At 41.6% G+C, this 16,115-nt stretch overlaps 3 protein-coding genes across 4 annotated transcripts; 2 read left to right on the top strand and 1 right to left on the bottom strand.

Moving 5' to 3' along the window:
- The first annotated feature begins 1,547 nt into the window (after positions 1–1,547).
- On the top strand, positions 1,548–5,137 carry LOC141763985 (homeodomain-interacting protein kinase 1-like). The gene is made up of 7 exons (XM_074628857.1): positions 1,548–1,733; positions 2,603–2,778; positions 2,953–3,141; positions 3,978–4,159; positions 4,268–4,511; positions 4,597–4,683; positions 4,824–5,137. Exons 1-7 carry the CDS (start codon positions 1,712–1,714, stop codon positions 5,010–5,012), a joined length of 1,089 nt encoding a protein of 362 aa, XP_074484958.1. The 5' UTR covers positions 1,548–1,711; the 3' UTR covers positions 5,013–5,137.
- Positions 5,138–6,597: 1,460 nt separating this feature from the next.
- Positions 6,598–11,307, top strand: prdx2 (peroxiredoxin 2). The gene is made up of 6 exons (XM_074628860.1): positions 6,598–6,735; positions 8,474–8,594; positions 9,151–9,304; positions 10,007–10,129; positions 10,280–10,410; positions 10,918–11,307. The coding sequence occupies exons 2-6, from the start codon at positions 8,492–8,494 to the stop codon at positions 10,998–11,000; spliced, it is 594 nt and encodes a 197-aa protein (XP_074484961.1). The 5' UTR covers positions 6,598–6,735; positions 8,474–8,491; the 3' UTR covers positions 11,001–11,307.
- Positions 11,308–13,517: 2,210 nt separating this feature from the next.
- LOC141763986 (transcription factor JunB-like) lies at positions 13,518–15,692 on the bottom strand. Of its 2 annotated transcripts, XM_074628859.1 has the most exons (2): positions 15,154–15,689; positions 13,518–14,885 (listed from the first exon to the last, which is right to left on the bottom strand). In XM_074628859.1, the coding sequence occupies exon 2, from the start codon at positions 14,845–14,847 to the stop codon at positions 13,867–13,869; it is 981 nt and encodes a 326-aa protein (XP_074484960.1). In that variant the 5' UTR covers positions 14,848–14,885; positions 15,154–15,689; the 3' UTR covers positions 13,518–13,866. The 2 variants fall into 2 exon arrangements, with proteins under 2 accessions (XP_074484960.1, XP_074484959.1); XM_074628858.1 differs by having other exon boundaries at positions 13,518–15,692.
- Between the last annotated feature and the right edge of the window lie 423 nt (positions 15,693–16,115).

Genomic DNA, 16,115 nt, shown 5'->3' with positions numbered 1-16,115 from the left:
TTCACAGTCTCTTCTAATGTTTGCAGTTTTTATTTTACAACATTGATCTGAATTAATCAGATTTATTGGTATGTCTTTTATACAGATTTTCAAAATGTGCTCTTCAGATGTCACCGTTGTGGATGGTGTTCTTCAAATGACCCCAGGTTGGCTTCATTCTCTTGGACCATGACCTTTCCTGTGGTGTAGTATGTGATGGTAAGCAGAGGGTCATCTTTGTCAAGTTCATCTTTACAGAGTTTTAATCTGCCTCCTGAGCTGATGCCCTCATTGGATACGTGGGCATAATTGCTGCACAGGGTATCTTTCCAGATGTAGATGGATTCAGTGAAGAATATGAGGTTGTTCTTCGTCCTTCCTTCTTTTTGTTGGGTATAATCAGTGAAAAGGACCTCTGGGTTACCACTCAGTGTCTTCTCCTTGTGTTTCTCCCTAGCTGGTACATTTAGGAGGGTATTCAGTCTCCCTGCTCTCTGCTCTGAGAGCTGTGATGTTCTTTTCTGCTTGCTGGCCCGTTTCCATGTCGACCACTTGTTTGTTCCGAGGGAGGCTAGGCTAAATATTAGCTTTTCTAACCTATAAACACCTTTTCTTTCCCTTTCTTTTCTTTTGTCTTCATTTGTCTTCATAAAATGTTCCGCTACCTTTCTCAGTGCAGCTCCTTCCCTGGGACGCCGGTAGCAGGCAACAGTAGCAGGTAGCAGCTAATCAGTAAGGAGTTCAAGGAGAGGTCAACATGCACATTCTCAAAATTATTGGGGTGCTGAGAGTAGATCCCCTCCAACGTGTAGTTTTTCAAATAAAAAATGACTTGCTCCCGCATACACTTTTCTCTGATTTATTAGTCAACGTTTCGGTCACCAAGGACCTTCATCAGGACATTAAGAGGATAAAATGGTGGTGTGTGTTCTTTTGAACACCACCACAACAATGTGATTGGATGATTGGAAGTGTCTGCCATCCTCTATTGGTTGAGGAAGTGATATCATCACATATCCATAGCACCATGAAAAAAACTCAGGAGGAGGAGAAAAGAAAAGAAAAATACATGTCAGACAAAGAACATCAAACATACATCGCTATTGAAGGAAAACAATAATAATCTTACCATAAATTATCACATGATCATAAGTATACAAAATGACACATTAACAACAATGCTTGGTCAATATATTAACAGCAACTTAAACAACAAAATCAAAATGCCAAGCCATCATCATTACAAATAAGTAAAAATGTTATATTTCACAGACATACACTTTCTGATAGAATGTTTTATTTCATTTGATCTATCAGTAAAGTTTAGACCACAGACAGCACTTGGTTTGTTTTTTGTCTTTCTATCCCCTCGTGGTTTTGTTGTCACCTGTTGTAAGGCTGCTTCTAGACATTTATCTTCATATCCTCTTTGTTTGTTCATTATGCTCACTTGGTAGCGAGTTAAGCAGCTAATTAGTAGCCAACAGCTAGTAGACAGTTGACATTTGGTAGTTGACAACTAGCAACTTGTTTTGACTCAAAAATATATACAAAACTAGCACTGAAGAATATTTGAAGATATTCCAAAATGTCCCACTTTTTTTAGGTCCAGTCTTGGTTTTATTCTCTGATGCAGCTTCTTCTCACAGAATGAAATTACATACAGAGACTTTTCTGTTGTCCTTTTTGTTCCCATTTCAACGTTGGCATTGAATTTGCTTCAAAACCATCCATGGCGTTGACTCGCATGTCAGGTAAGCTGAGAGTGGTAAAGAAAAGTTAGATATATTGAACTGTAAACTACTGAGAAACATAGAAAACTCTTCAATTATGTATGTTAATATATCTCAAATGGATATGAAATAAGGATTTGGCCTTTCAGCAATTCATTGGAAAAGAGGAATTGTTGGGTAAACAGTTTAGTTTTTCACTGGTTGTGTATGTAATATCAGTATAAAACAAATATATAAAAGTTGGACATAATCCTTTTTTGAATCTTGGATGTTGTAATTGAGTACATTTTTCAGACTATCCATGTCTAGATATAAAATCTAAATTAATCTGCATGTATCGTTTTCTGAGAAAAATAGGGTTGGGATAATAATAACTTTTTATATGAATTATCTATCCTGATATTTTGCTCCTTGTACAAGATTAGTACTTTATTTTGAAAAAAAAATTCTGCTGAAACATCTTTAGACATTTAGCTAATCCACTGTGCATTGAAAATCTGAAATGAAAAACTAAAATAATGTAATAAAAGTAATGTTTTTTTATTGTTGAATTCTTGAGTTTGGCTTATTTATTTCTCTCCAGTACAGAAAGAACGTAATGTTTCTCCAAAAGCATGACCATTTTGAATGGTTTGATGTAAATTATGCTCAGATGGTGTTTCTCAAATACTTTTATATGTGCAGGGATGCATTCAGGCACAAAAGCAGAAAACAAATGGAAAATGTTATCTTGCATTAGAAATCAGTGGCAGCCTGAAAACCCTGTGTGTCTTGGTCATATACAGATGTGCTGTTAGGTGTTCTGTTGACTGTGTCATGATGTTTATGTGGCAAAATGTAACTTCTTGTTTTGTCTATCTCCCCTTCTCTGCTCTGCTCGTCCTCCACAGACTGCTTCCCGATATACGAGGGAACCCTGCTGGCCTCCTGCTACGAGGTGCAAGCCTTTCTGGGGGAGGGTTACTTTGGAAAGGTGGCCAAGTGTGTGGACATTGCAACTGACGCAAAGGTGGCCATCAAAATAACCAAAGACAAGCCCTTTTTGGCTGAGCGAGCACTGGAAGAGGTAGAGCACAAACTTTATTTATCAAAACTGGAGCTGGAATATGCATGTTTAAATTTATTTTTGAAAATCCGTCTATCACATACTGTACCTACAACCTTTCTAAATCATTACCATGTAGTGTGTCTTTAAGGTGACAGCAAACAGTAAAAATGTAACTTTTCATTTCTCCCACAGATTAAAATTCTCCGACAGCTGCAGACTCTGGATCCGGACAGATGTAATCTGGTGAGATGGAACGGCTCATTCTTCCATGAAAGGTTCATTTGTTTGGAGTTCGAGCTCCTGGACCAGAATCTGCGTGAATACACACAACAGAGAGGTCATGCTCTGTCTATAGGTGAGATCCGCCCAGTTATTCACCAGGTATGTGGAAGCTTTACTTTTCTCAGAAGTATCATTTTTATACTTACAATTTAGTGGAAAATCAATACTTAATAATGTACACAATGATAAGGCAGTCAAAGTTAACGCAAATTTCTTTTAACACCACTAATTTCTTTAATGCATTAACGCAACTTGCGGTTTTTAGGTTGTAATGGGCTCAGTTTTAAAGCTAAAGTATATATGAAACTAGTAAACCTAAGGAGTCCATTGGTACCAACCATGTCATACTAGCTTGTCCCGAAATAGGCTAAATAACGCTCCATAATGCTACATTTTGGCGAGGAAAAACTGCCACTCTCTTGACCTCTGACCTCAAGATATGTGAATGAAAATGGGTTCTATGGGTACCCACGAGTCTCCCCTTTACAGACATGCTCACTTTATGATAATCACATGCAGTTTTGGGGCAAGTCATAGTCAAGTCATCACACTGACACACTGACAGCTGTTGTTGCCTGTTGGGCTTGAGTTTGCCATGTTATGATTTGAGCTTATTTTTTTATGCTAAATGCAGTACCTGTGAGGGTTTCTGGACAATATTTGTCATTGTTTTGTGTTGCTAATTGATTTCCAATAATAAATATACATTAATTTGCATAAAGCAAGCATATTTGCCCACTCCCATGTTGATGAGAGTATTAAATACTTGACAAATCTGCCTTTAAGGTACATTTTGAACAGATAAAAAAGTCGATGAATTTGCAATTAATCACGATTAGCTATGAACAATGGTGTGATTAATTGCGATTAAATATTTGAATCAACAAACCCTAATTGACAGCCTTAATAATAATCTAAACTTTGTGATTCTTCAGCTGACCACAGCACTGCTCCACCTCGAGGCCCTGAAAATCATACACGCTGATTTAAAGCCTGAGAATATAATGGTCGTGGACCGCAGGCAGCAGCCGCTGCATGTCAAGCTCATTGACTTTGGCCTGGCTCGCTACGTTTCCGATGTTGTTCCAGGCTCACGTGTGCAGAGTCTGTGCTACAGGTAAGTACAGAAAATGTGTGGCACAGATGCCGTGGCTTTGTGCCTCCAGTCCAGTGGCCAAGAGGAGAGACTGTGGTTTCATATATTTTTCTTTTCCTCTTTGCTCAGGGCACCGGAGGTCATACTGGGTCAGGCCTTCATGGAGCCGATAGACATGTGGTCTCTCGGTCTGGTGGCTGCAGAACTTGCTCTGGGCTACCTGCTTTTTCCTGGCTACCACGAATATGATCAGATGAAATTCATTGTGGACACGTTGGGTCAGCCACCAGATTATCTGATGATCTGTGGACAAAAAACCACCTGCTTCTTTTACAGTCAGAGCAGATATAACCAGAGGACCTGGAGACTTAAGGTATCTGTCTGTCTGTCTGTCTGTCTGCCTGTCTGCCTGTCTGTCTATCAGGATCAATAATGTAACATAAACACTGTCTCTGTAGTCTCCTGAGGAGTTTGCCAGACAAACTGGGCATCGTTTCAGAGACACAAGACATTTTCGCCTCAGCTCTCTGAATGCCTTGAGGGAGGTAGGTGGTCTCTTTCGATGTAATTATTAATTACTATAACTGATGTAAGATGTCATTACATGTTCTTTATCGACTGCATTTGCCATTTGATCCAATAAGATTATTAGACCTGTTCTAAATTAGATTTCTTGTTGTTCCAGATGATGCCTTTTAGAAACGAGGCCGAGAAGAAGAAGCTGCGAAACTTTGTGAACCTCTTAAAAAAGATGCTGCTGGTGGACAAACACGGGCGAATAATTCCACTCAGAGTGCTGGAGCATCCGTTCTTCTCTGTCGAGCAGCACACTGACAGCAGCCAAAACATGAACATTAAAAAACGGTTGGCATGAAGGAAGCTGAGCCAAGCGTCACTCAGCAGCCTTCCTCACAGAAGAAGAGCATCCACAGTTTTGAACTTTGCAATGTTGTATTCAAGCCACGACTCCTCAATAAAACAATTGAATGACTTCAAAAATATGTTCATGATGTGTGGAGATAACACAAAGTATAATAGAAATATAATAGAACAACAAAACATGATTTATATGTGAAGTTAAAGTTGTCAAATGGTACATATGTGTTTAGATTACAGTGAATATTTTCTGTTAATGTTAAAAAGTACAATATTTCCCTCTGAAATGTTGTGGAGTATGAAGTAGAATAACAATTCAAGTAAAGTACATGTTCAATGTCCAAAGTGTTGTGTTTGACATATATATAAATATTAAATTTTAACGCATTTACAGTTTTTCTCAATCACATTAGCTCATTTTTTTAAACAGTCTTAACATTCCCAAGTCAAGTCAATTTTATTTGTATCGCCCAAAATCACAAATCACAAATTTGCCTCAGGGGGCTTTACAATCTGTACAGGATACGACACCCTCTGTCCTTTACAGTGTGACCCTCTCATCAGATAAGGAAAAACTCCTCTCTAAATTTCTCTAAACTGTAAGTGCAATCGTCACAACTGTTTCATTGGACATCATAACTCTTTTGCATGTTTGCAAAAGGTAGTAACTCACCTAGAACACTTCATTCATGCTTCAAAACCAGTTATTGTGTCAGTAAGTTGGCCAACGCCACCAAAGTGAAAAGTTGTTTTATCGTTGTGTGAGCTGTAAATGTTTAGATGTTTTCTCACCATGGCACTCAACCCATGAAATGTTTCTTATATACAAATCTCTGTGTTGTTTTACTTTTTGTTGACACTGACTGCTTACTGTACTATACCAGAATGTCAGGTCTGTCCAGCTGAATGCTGTTCTGTATCGCACTGAGCTGTTTAGATTCCTATTTCAACAGCAGGTAAAAGTTTACTGGACTGCTTGAATTTACTGCCCACAGTAAGTGCACAAAGTGACACAAATACACACTCTAACCCCAAGTGCACACAGTGCACTTTCATAGACTAAGCTACTGGAGTTACCCTGCACTATACTCATTTTTAACAGTCTCTTCTGCACTATGTTCACTTTTTTAGTAGTCGTGTATCACAGCTGTTGCCCTGCACTATATTCAGTTTTAACAGTTTTCCTCATCTCCTTGTATTTTGATATCTGGTATATTTTTTTTTACTTTGTACTACTAACTTTTTTACTGCCTTTTTACTAACATGTTTTGCACTATGGAACTGTGATGCTGGAAACTTGAATTTCCCTCGGGATCAATAAAGTTACTATCTATCTATCTATCTATCTATCTATCTATCTATCTGAATGAATGAGGAATTCAAATCTGTTGTGAACAACAAACTAACTGCTCAGAGATTTGAACTTATTGTTTTGAAAAAATAAATATTGTCATTCAAGAATTGAGCCAAAGCGAATTAGAAAAACAATACTGTCTGTCTAATACAATTAATGTGGTTCACCTTCCCACAAAGTGACACAAATACACACTCTAACCCCAACTTTTACTTTGAAAGAAGTTATTTTCACTTCCGGAGGCCACCGCTGGCCCCGCCCACTTCTTGCCGTCCAGCCGTCCCTCCTCTGAGTGTCTCCCCTCTCATCTCCTCTCCTCTCCTCCTGCCAGCAGCAGACACTTCTCCTCGGCTTTACGTAAAGACAGGTGAGTCTTTAGAAATTGTGCGTTTGTCTGACTCTTAACTGTCACACGTTCACATTGTTGTTTCTGCACGGCTCGACCAGAGCAGCAGCAGTTTGTGCTGGAGCAAAGAGACGACAAAGAAACCGGGTTAGTGCAGTGAGCTAACGCTGAGCTAGCTCCGGCGGTGCGGCTCAGCAGCTCTCCTCCTCCTCCTCAAGTATCTGGGCCTGTTTCTGCCACTTTCTTTGTCTCTGTGCTGCAGCTGCAGCTGGCAGCAGAGAGACTGGTCAATGCCCTGCTTCGCTTTCTTCAACAGTAGTCGCTGCTGCCACCTCATTATGACAAACCACATAGAATAGTACAACTTTGACCTACAGAGCTGAACTTTGACCATCAATGACTGCTGCTACTACTACTACTCACTATCAGCATATATCAATAACACGACGTGGTTGCTTTGATCTGTTGTTTTATTATGACATGGCAGTCAAACAAGGATTTTTCTCTATATGCATGCAGACTTTGTTCATTGTAACACCAGACTGTAGATATGTAAAGGAATAAACACCTCATGGCTGCTGTGAAGGCCTGGTTGGATCAATACAGGGTTTAGTGTGTAAATGTATTATATCCTGCCTTTCTATAGAATTGCAAAGGTTAAAACTTGATTTATAAATAATAAGTACTTGTAAAACATGTATATATGCAATAAGTATCCTCTTATTGGTTTGTGCGTATCATGGTTACATAAGCCTCCTAATAGGCTATTGTGCCCTGCAGGCTGAACATGACTTGCATGTGACTTTACATGGTTTTAACTGGACCTGTTATTAGCTGCCTGTGCACCAATCATCAAAGAGCTGCAGTAGCTGGCTGTCTGGTGAATCATCATGCACTTGGTGTTTTTAAGTTTCAAGTTTCAGGCTAACCTTAGCTGTTTTACGATGATAAGAAATTGCTTGACATTTGACTGTGACTTGCTGTTTCTAAACTCAATGATTTTCTCACATCTGTCCAATGGTTTGGCTGCCTGGTCCCAGCCACCAACCAGTCTGTAGTCAAATCCATAGTGTCTTTACAATAGGGCCCTGAAAATCTTGGACAAAATGCAAATAAGGTGCCATCATTGCCGCATTTTGAGTAAAAACAAGATGTTAAGTTTTGCAAACTTTATTGATTTTCATTATGTAAAGCTTGTGTTTAAATGTTTGAACGGACTTGCTCCTCTGCCTTTCTGCAAATTCATCATGAGACTACAGAGCTGTAGCAGATCCACCAGAGCAGCTTCAAGTGGCAATTGTAAAGTTCAATTCTGCAGAACATCTTTTGCTCAGACAGCTTTTTCTGTGAAAGGAGCGAAGTCTTGGAACTCGTTACCTGATCACTGGAAATCTGCTGCAAACTTTACCACCTTTTAAGAGAGCAACCAAATCCTGTTTAATTCAGCGACAAACCTGTACTCATGTCTAGTTATTACACAAAATCCCTTCTAGGGACAGGTGTTGCAAATTAGAATTTGCTATAAGCACTATGATACTGGCATCATACAGCTGTTTTTAAGTTGTCTATGTACATTGTATTGGTTCCTATTAAATAAATCATGAATGAACAAAATGTTTGTTCTATTGCTTTTTATATGTTGAGAATTTCATGTTAGAGCTCCACCCAGCTGAGCTTATCTACAACGGTTTATGAGCTTCAGGAATTTTCTGCTAACTACATATTATATGCTATCTCTCTCTCTCTCTCTCTCTCTCAGTCATTTGCCACCACCACCATGTCTTCTGGAAATGCTAAGATTGGCCAGCCTGCCCCAGACTTCAAAGCTACAGCTGTAGTGGACGGACAGTTCAAGGACATCAAGCTGTCAGACTACAAAGGTAACTTAGTGTTATTTCACATAGACTAGTAGTAGAGGCATTTGCACATTTGTTACTATCTCTGATAGGGATGCACTGATGCCGATACTGGATTTACTTTATTTTTTTTTTACCAAGTTGCTGCTGTCTGATTTATTATTTTAATAATAACAATTCAAATAAATGTGTATTTATTGTTGCATTTTGTTTTACAAAGTAAGGGAAGCAATGTTTAAGTCAAGACTGATGTTGCCTTACACATGAAAGAATGATCCAAGTCACTTCCACACAGTGAGGCTGACAGCTTTCTAATAAAACACTGGGATCGGTATCGCCCGATACCCAAAGCCCAGGTATCGGTATCGGGACTGAAAAAGTTGTATCGGTGCATCCCTAATCTCTGAGGTGTTTGCTCTCCTCTCCTCAATCTAACTTTTGTATTAGCAGTATATGTAAGCCCGATCTTCTTGACTGTGTGTTTTCAGTATCAATTACTTTTATTTTTTAATTTTATGTCATCAAATATGAGTTGATCAGAATTAATTTTTGTTTCATCTTTTCCTTCTGTGCTCTTCAGGGAAGTATGTGATCTTCTTCTTCTACCCTCTGGACTTCACATTCGTGTGTCCCACCGAGATCATAGCTTTCAGCGACAGGGTCCAGGAGTTCCGCAGTATCGGCTGCGAGGTCATCGGCTGCTCCGTAGACTCTCACTTCAGTCACTTGGCATGGTGAGGATTCCTGCTTACTGAGAGGAAATCGTGGCTTTAGTTTGAATGTAATCTGTGTGATTGTATGCATTCAATGCAGCCAACATGTGTCAGCAAATGGAGTTAGCAGAGCTGCTTTAACAAAAGTTTTGTTTGCAGGCTCAAATCTCTTCCTGCTAAGTTTTACTGTTTTTTGAAAAAGAAAATGTTTTCAACTTGGGCATTTTATTCTTGTCACAAAAGCTCAACTCGGTTTATCCACAAATATACTAAACACTATGAAAAAGCTATTGAACACTAAGAAAACCACAAGTACTCCATTAAATGAAAGCTGTGGTTGGTGTTAATATCTGACCAAGGCCTATTTTAAAGGTAGTGTGCACTGAGGGCTGTGTAGTAAATGTAAATGTCAGATCAGGACTCTGAAGAGATTGTCAGATTATTAAATGACTAAGATGAGGATGTTTCTAGTTGGCAATTTCTTATTATGCGGTTAATAGTAACTGTTTTTGGCAGATCTAAAGCAACACCCCAGTTTATCTCCTGTCTCTGTGCTTCTCTGCACAGTCTTGATAAGTTCTGAGGTAACGGTCTCGGCACTGGGTCTTGATGGGGAGTTTTTTTACATGCTTGAAGTACAGTACATCAGAAGTTAGAGTAACACTGTCTTGTCAGCTTAAGTGGGTTTTTGATTTGCCGTTTATATTTTATTTTCCCCAATAGGACCAACACACCGAGGAAGCAGGGAGGTCTGGGTACCATGAAGATCCCCCTTGTGGCAGACCTCACCAAGACTATCTCCAGAGACTACGGTGTGCTGAAGGAGGACGACGGCATCGCATACAGGTCAGGAAAACTGCTTGTGTCGTTGGAATAAGTTTTTTAATTAAAAGCCTGTAGCCACGGTGCAGTGGGAGCTTGATAGAATTTAATACTAACTCTGCTGTATCATTACTACTGTTGTGCAATACTTAAACCTCAATCTGTGCCCGTCAGGGGTCTGTTTGTGATTGACGACAAGGGCATCTTGAGGCAGATCACCATCAATGACCTGCCTGTGGGTCGCTCTGTGGACGAGACTCTGCGCCTGGTCCAGGCCTTCCAGCACACTGACAAACACGGAGAAGGTGAGTACGACGGTTTATTGTTCCCTTTTTGATGTGTGTTTGACAGGCCATGAAGTTAGAGCTTTGAAAATGGCATCTGCATTATTTTCTGTTGGTTGGTTGGAAGCTCATCAGCCTCACACATTTGGTTTATGACTATGGGATTCCTCTTTCACCTTCACTGTTACACAACATGGTTCATCAGCCACATAGATTTGTTGTTGTTGCGTGGTGCTTTAGTTTTCATTATCTGTGATTTTTAGAAATCTAATAGAAACGCATATTGTTATGTGTTACTTTAGATCCTTTGTACGCCACATCTCACAGCTAACATGTAAATAGTTAGTTAAATGATGTTGCCTGTAGCTGAAAACTGACTTGGGAAGGTTTAGTTTGTGGACATAGCCTTGTATTATCAGTTTACCCTCTGGGATTTCCACTCATGTGCTTCGTCCTCAGGGTATGCAAAGTTCAACGACCCTCACTAAACCTTGTGGTAAACTTTGTCCCTTCTCCCTCCCCACACAGTGTGCCCCGCTGGCTGGAAACCTGGCAGCGACACCATCATCCCCGACGTGGAGAAGAGCAAAGACTTCTTCTCCAAGCAGTAAATGTGAAGGTCTTCTAGCTGGCTTCCTCGCCGTAGCACTTGCCTTCAGATGAGAGGTGTCCTTGTGAAGCAGCATCTCATGGCGTCCAATCTAATGTATTAAACCCAACAAAATTGTTAGATAAATCTTTTGTTGCGAGTCTTTATCTTTGTACGGCCAGTGTACAATTGGTGGAGCGACCTCATAGTCTCGAGCACTGAAACTATAGTTGTTTTGTTCCTTTTTTCAGAAAAAAGTACTGCTATTTTTCCTTGCTGTAATTTAATAATTTGCTACCATCTTTATTAAAACAGTGGGAGAATTGTGACTAAGTGTGTTTTGTCTGACAAATGTAGCAGTACTGCTGTACATTATATTGTGAAAGTCATTCCACTTGTGCCCTCTAGGTGGTGGCAGACTACTTCCTGAATCTGTTCTCGGTGACTTTACAACTTGGAAGTATTACGCAAACAGACATTGTTGGGATTAAGTTGGTGTATCAGTGCTGGGCCCTGTGCCTGGCTGAGGATCTGAGTACGTCACAAGGCTGTGAAGTCTTGGTTAATGTTGGAGTTATTGTGGTGTGTGACTCAGCACAACAACCTGGCGTTGTAGCTCATTGGGAAAGATTGGTTTGTTGAATATGAGTTAACACTGACCTGCATGACTGTCCCAACTCCAGCTACTTCTCACTGTTTGAGGAGAATAGTCATCGACAGGTATCCTACTGTTTTAAAGTGGACCTATTATGCTTATTTTCAGGTACCATCTCGTACTTTGTGGTTTCTACTAGAAAGCAGTGGGTAGAATTGGAGCAAATGTGATTTTTTTTAAAAAAAAGTTATTTTCATAAATGCTCACTGTATCCTGACAGTAGTGCAAGAGACGGGTAATCTGAAAAAAATCATGTGCCTCTATGTCCTCCGGTGTCCACCGGTGCTCCTAATGGCATCTGTAAGATTTCACAGACCGAAGGAAATCAACCAATCAGAGCCGAGCTGGAGCTTGCCGTCTCTGAGCAGCTGTCAATCACTCATGATCTCCAATCAAACGTTCAAACTAGGCAGCGCTGATCAAATATGAATCAATTCTGTTACTGTAATGCCTATTTCTCACCTCAAATGTTTTCAGAAATATCTTTTAGTGAAATGTTAAGCCGTAAAATTAGAAAATGTTTGATCGGAGTTTGCGAGTGATTGACAGCTGCCTCTGTTGAATGAACAGCCAATTGGAACGCTCTCACCTGTGATTGGCCAAAGTCTCCCGTCACGGGCTAGATTTTTTTAAAGCCTGAAAACAGAGCCATGAGGAGGTGCAGAAATGTATTTCTCTCAGAATACTTGAACTACAATATACTGAAAGGTTATTATGGAATTTTTGCCCAATGATGCCAAAAACATTCTGCCTACTGTTAATGTTCAAAAAACGCTTTATTTTTCTAATACTGGCTGTGCTGCAGTGCCTTTTTTCACCCTCTGTCTGTAATGCTCTGTTTGGAATCTGCTCTAACTAGCTTTGTTTGAGGGCGTGCCAAACTAGCCTCTTGCGAAATGTGTTATTTGGTGACATCACCACTTTACGGAAGAAAAGGTGGGACTTCAAGCGAGGCCTTTCAGTCAGTTCAGGAGCAGTATTTCTGTGTGAGAGAGTAACTCCCTTCGGCATGAACTTTGGAATTGGTAACTTTGCAGACCTTTTACATGGACAAAAAACTACACAACACACTAAAGGGAAGAGGGAAAAGCATAATAGGTCCCCTTTAAAAAAATAAAAAAATAAAATCCTTTCAAGTAATGACGATGCATTTTTATATTTTCTCCCTCGCTCTCACTGAGGAAGTAACATTGGATGACACTGCAGTAACCACAGTACAATTCGTATTAACATAGTAGGATGTATAATCACTCTAAAGACAAAATAATCCTAATTTTGTGTTTTTTATATTTGGTCATTTCTGTGTTATGTGTGGATCCTACATACAATGTGTCACCTCTCTACTCCCCAACATGTATTTGTGCCAGCTTTTGCTGACACAAGCTTGTAATTGTAAACCTGCTCTCACCCATCAGACAGTCTTGTCAGCTTGTTTGTGTGGAACTTTATGTTTCAACCATTTTTTCCTGAGCTAATGTTCTCACGACTTGTTTTGGGAAATTGAAAGCAGAATGGGGAAACTCCCTCAACTCGAATAAACCACTCATTGACAAACATCTCCATTTACACGCGCACACACACACACACACACAGTGTGGTGTGAAGGGGAGACTCAGCCTGTCTGACGGGCAGTGTAGGAGGGAGTTCCCGGAAACCTTCTCGTTGCGTGACGTTTGCATGCAAAATTGCCCATATATGGACTGACGTATGTACGTCAATGGGGAAACAATCCCACGCTGGGACGTCTCCAACGTCAAACTGCTGCTGTGACTGCTGACCAGAACAGATCACTAACAACACTGTGGTTATGTTGACGAGAAATACCGTAATAACCCTAAAGAGGTGACAGTGCGTATAATAAACCTTCATAAGAAACAACACACATTTTCTTAGTTTCATAGTTTCATTTACTTAAATATATATACTGTACAAGTAAAAAACAAAAGAACAGGCTCATCAGGCTCAACCTGACTAGAACAAATAACTTACATAGGAATGTATCACAATTAAAGTAAAATGTAAACAGGCAAAGCCAAGACGACACTTTTAAAAACGTATTCAAAAAAATGCCCCTAAGTGTTTTAGTCTCGCATGATTTCTGCTGCTTCTCTTCAGAAACCATAATGGTCCAGTTCTCTCTCCTACATAGACAATGTATAAAGAAAAGACATTGTTCATTGTCAGTGCAGTTCTTTGTCCAGTGTTTTTCTCATTTAAAAAGTGCATTGTTTCTTCAATATGACTTCACTTTGGGCGCTAACATGAGCTGGCAACCACTGCTCACATGTGTCATGACTTTCTGTTTGAGTTGTGCCACCTGATCCCGCAGCACAGACGCCGTGTTGGACAGTCCCGCGTTGTCTGTCTTCAGCACTTTCACCTTGTCCTCCAGGCGAGAAATGCGCTCCAGCTTGCGCCTCCGACACTTGGACGCTGCGAGCCGGTTCCTCAGCCGCTTGCGCTCCGTTTTCATGCGGTCCTGGTTCTCCATATCGATGGGGGACATCGGTGGAGACCCGTCGCTGCTCAGCATGTCCGGCACCGTCTGCGGCTCTTCTTTCAAGCCGCCGGCGAAACGCTGCGAGTGGATGCCCACACCGGCCAGAGAGGAGTGCTGGAAGTGGTGCGACCCGTGCGCTGCGAGGGCCTGCGGATGCTGGTGGTGATGGTACTGGTGGTGGTGCGGCAGGTAGCTGATAGTAGTGGACGGGTAGCTGGCTCCAGAGGACAGACTCGGGTTGGTGGTGGTGCAGCTGCTCAGGGTGGTGTACTCTAAACCTTCCGGCTGCATGGAGGAGCCGAACACGGAGGCTCCTGGAGCCGAGCACACCACTCCGCCGCCCGGCAAACCGCAGCCGCCACCGAGAGACACGTTTGGTGGAGGCGCCATCTGGTTCATCTTGTGCAGGTCGTCCAGAGCTTTAACAAAACCGTCCGCGAAGCCCTCCTGCTCCTCCGTGATCCCGCGGTTGTAGAGGAACTGGGCGGCAGGTGTCGGCGTCGTAGTGATGACCCCGTTGCTGTTCTGGATGATCAGACGCTCCAGCTCCGGAGAGGCGAGCTTCAGAGAGCCCGAGACGTCCGCGGTGGTCGAGCCGGCTGAGTAGAAGTCACTGTCGGCCGCGCGGTGGTGGTGCAGGTGGTGCAGGTTCAGGTTCAGGTGTTGTGACTTGAAGTTTGAGTTCCGATATGAGTCGGAGAAGTTCAAGTTCATGTTCTGCTTTAGCAGCTTGTAGTCTGGCAGGGCTGCGCCTGGATGGCCATAAGCAGAGAGAAACGAGTCGTCATAAAAAGGCTGTTCCATTATTGTGGACATTATTTTCAAATCAGACAGTCAAATAACAAGAAGTGTGCGCTGCAAAAGCTGCTTTGGACACTTGGAGAGGCTTTTTAGTGTCCCAATTTGTTTCAATCTCCAGCACAAAAGTCCCGCTGTACTATTAGACTGACAGCTATCAAAAAACAGAGCAAAACTTCCCAAAATAGTGGAACTGTACTGTACCAAGTCGTCGATTTGTACCTTTTAGTTGAATTTCAAAGCGGAGTCCAGTGACTAATTCAGATGTTTTGATTCCACTCGTGTGTAGGAGTCTTTTTTTCCTGCTCTGAGAGTGAGCTCCTCATGTGTTTCCTCTGTAATGACAGGCGGCCCGAGCGCTCCTTTCTTATATCATGAGGCTCTACGTGCGCTCCTAGCAGCCCGCTGATTGGCTGTTTCCTCTTCCAAGCAGCCCGCTGATTGGCTGGTTTCTCTCCGTGCGCTCCTAGCAGCCTCCTGATTGGCTGTTCGCTCTGCGCTCCACGCCTCCTCGATGTCACACACAGTTGATGACGTTGTTGCCAGGAACAAGGACTGTAAACAAGACGAGGCCTATTCGGCGTGGGGGAAACTCAGCCCAGGTATAAACACTCAAAGTAGATATGAAGTGCACTTCCACACTCCTTATACCATGTATTAACAAGTTAGTTTCACTGTGTCTCAAAAAGCATCCAGAACACAATGAGCCTATGTATTGGGACAACCTGGACCACTCCAACATTCACTTTGCCTTTCAGGCTCAACAACAAATCCCATCGGTAAGGATAGGCCTATATAGTCTGGCGCTGAGTCATGCGAGCCGAACTGATATCGGACGGTCCATATTTGGGTATCACCAGTTCCTCCCTGACAGGAGCGGGAAGCCAATCCCCATCCTGGCGCGCTTCCAGGTCTCCGGGATGTGGGAGGAGGAGGAGGAGGAGGAGGCGAACTGCTGCCTGCCTTCAGCCTGCAGGCAGGGAGAGGATGGGGAGGTGGCGTAAACTCTTGGGCGTGATGTCTTCAAAAATGCATGAAGCATAATGGGTGTCTGGCAAAGGAAGACATATGCTCAGGGTATCAGACTGAACTGTATGTGATTAAAAAATAATTATGATATATATATATATATATATATCACTCACACTTTTTCCAGTATACATTAGATATTGACTGACAAGCAC

Source organism: Sebastes fasciatus, chromosome 3 (genome assembly GCF_043250625.1).
Source record: "Sebastes fasciatus isolate fSebFas1 chromosome 3, fSebFas1.pri, whole genome shotgun sequence".
NCBI lineage: Eukaryota > Metazoa > Chordata > Actinopteri > Perciformes > Sebastidae > Sebastes > Sebastes fasciatus.
Note: the sequence above shows the minus strand (reverse complement) of the source record. Positions and strands in the feature narration are given on the sequence as shown.

What these genes read in the sequence shown, in the direction of transcription:
- LOC141763986 (XM_074628858.1), bottom strand. Translation starts at nt 14,949, where the DNA reads ATGTCCACAATAATGGAACAGCCTTTTTATGACGACTCGTTTCTCTCT.
- prdx2 (XM_074628860.1), top strand. Translation starts at nt 8,492, where the DNA reads ATGTCTTCTGGAAATGCTAAGATTGGCCAGCCTGCCCCAGACTTCAAA. An exon ending in CACTTCAGTCACTTGGCATG is followed by an intron (nt 9,305 to 10,006) that starts GTGAGGATTCCT and finishes TTTCCCCAATAG; the next exon opens with GACCAACACACCGAGGAAGC. An exon ending in GACGACGGCATCGCATACAG is followed by an intron (nt 10,130 to 10,279) that starts GTCAGGAAAACT and finishes TGTGCCCGTCAG; the next exon opens with GGGTCTGTTTGTGATTGACG.
- LOC141763985 (XM_074628857.1), top strand. Translation starts at nt 1,712, where the DNA reads ATGGCGTTGACTCGCATGTCAG. An exon ending in GGCGTTGACTCGCATGTCAG is followed by an intron (nt 1,734 to 2,602) that starts GTAAGCTGAGAG and finishes CGTCCTCCACAG; the next exon opens with ACTGCTTCCCGATATACGAG. An exon ending in AGAGGACCTGGAGACTTAAG is followed by an intron (nt 4,512 to 4,596) that starts GTATCTGTCTGT and finishes CTGTCTCTGTAG; the next exon opens with TCTCCTGAGGAGTTTGCCAG.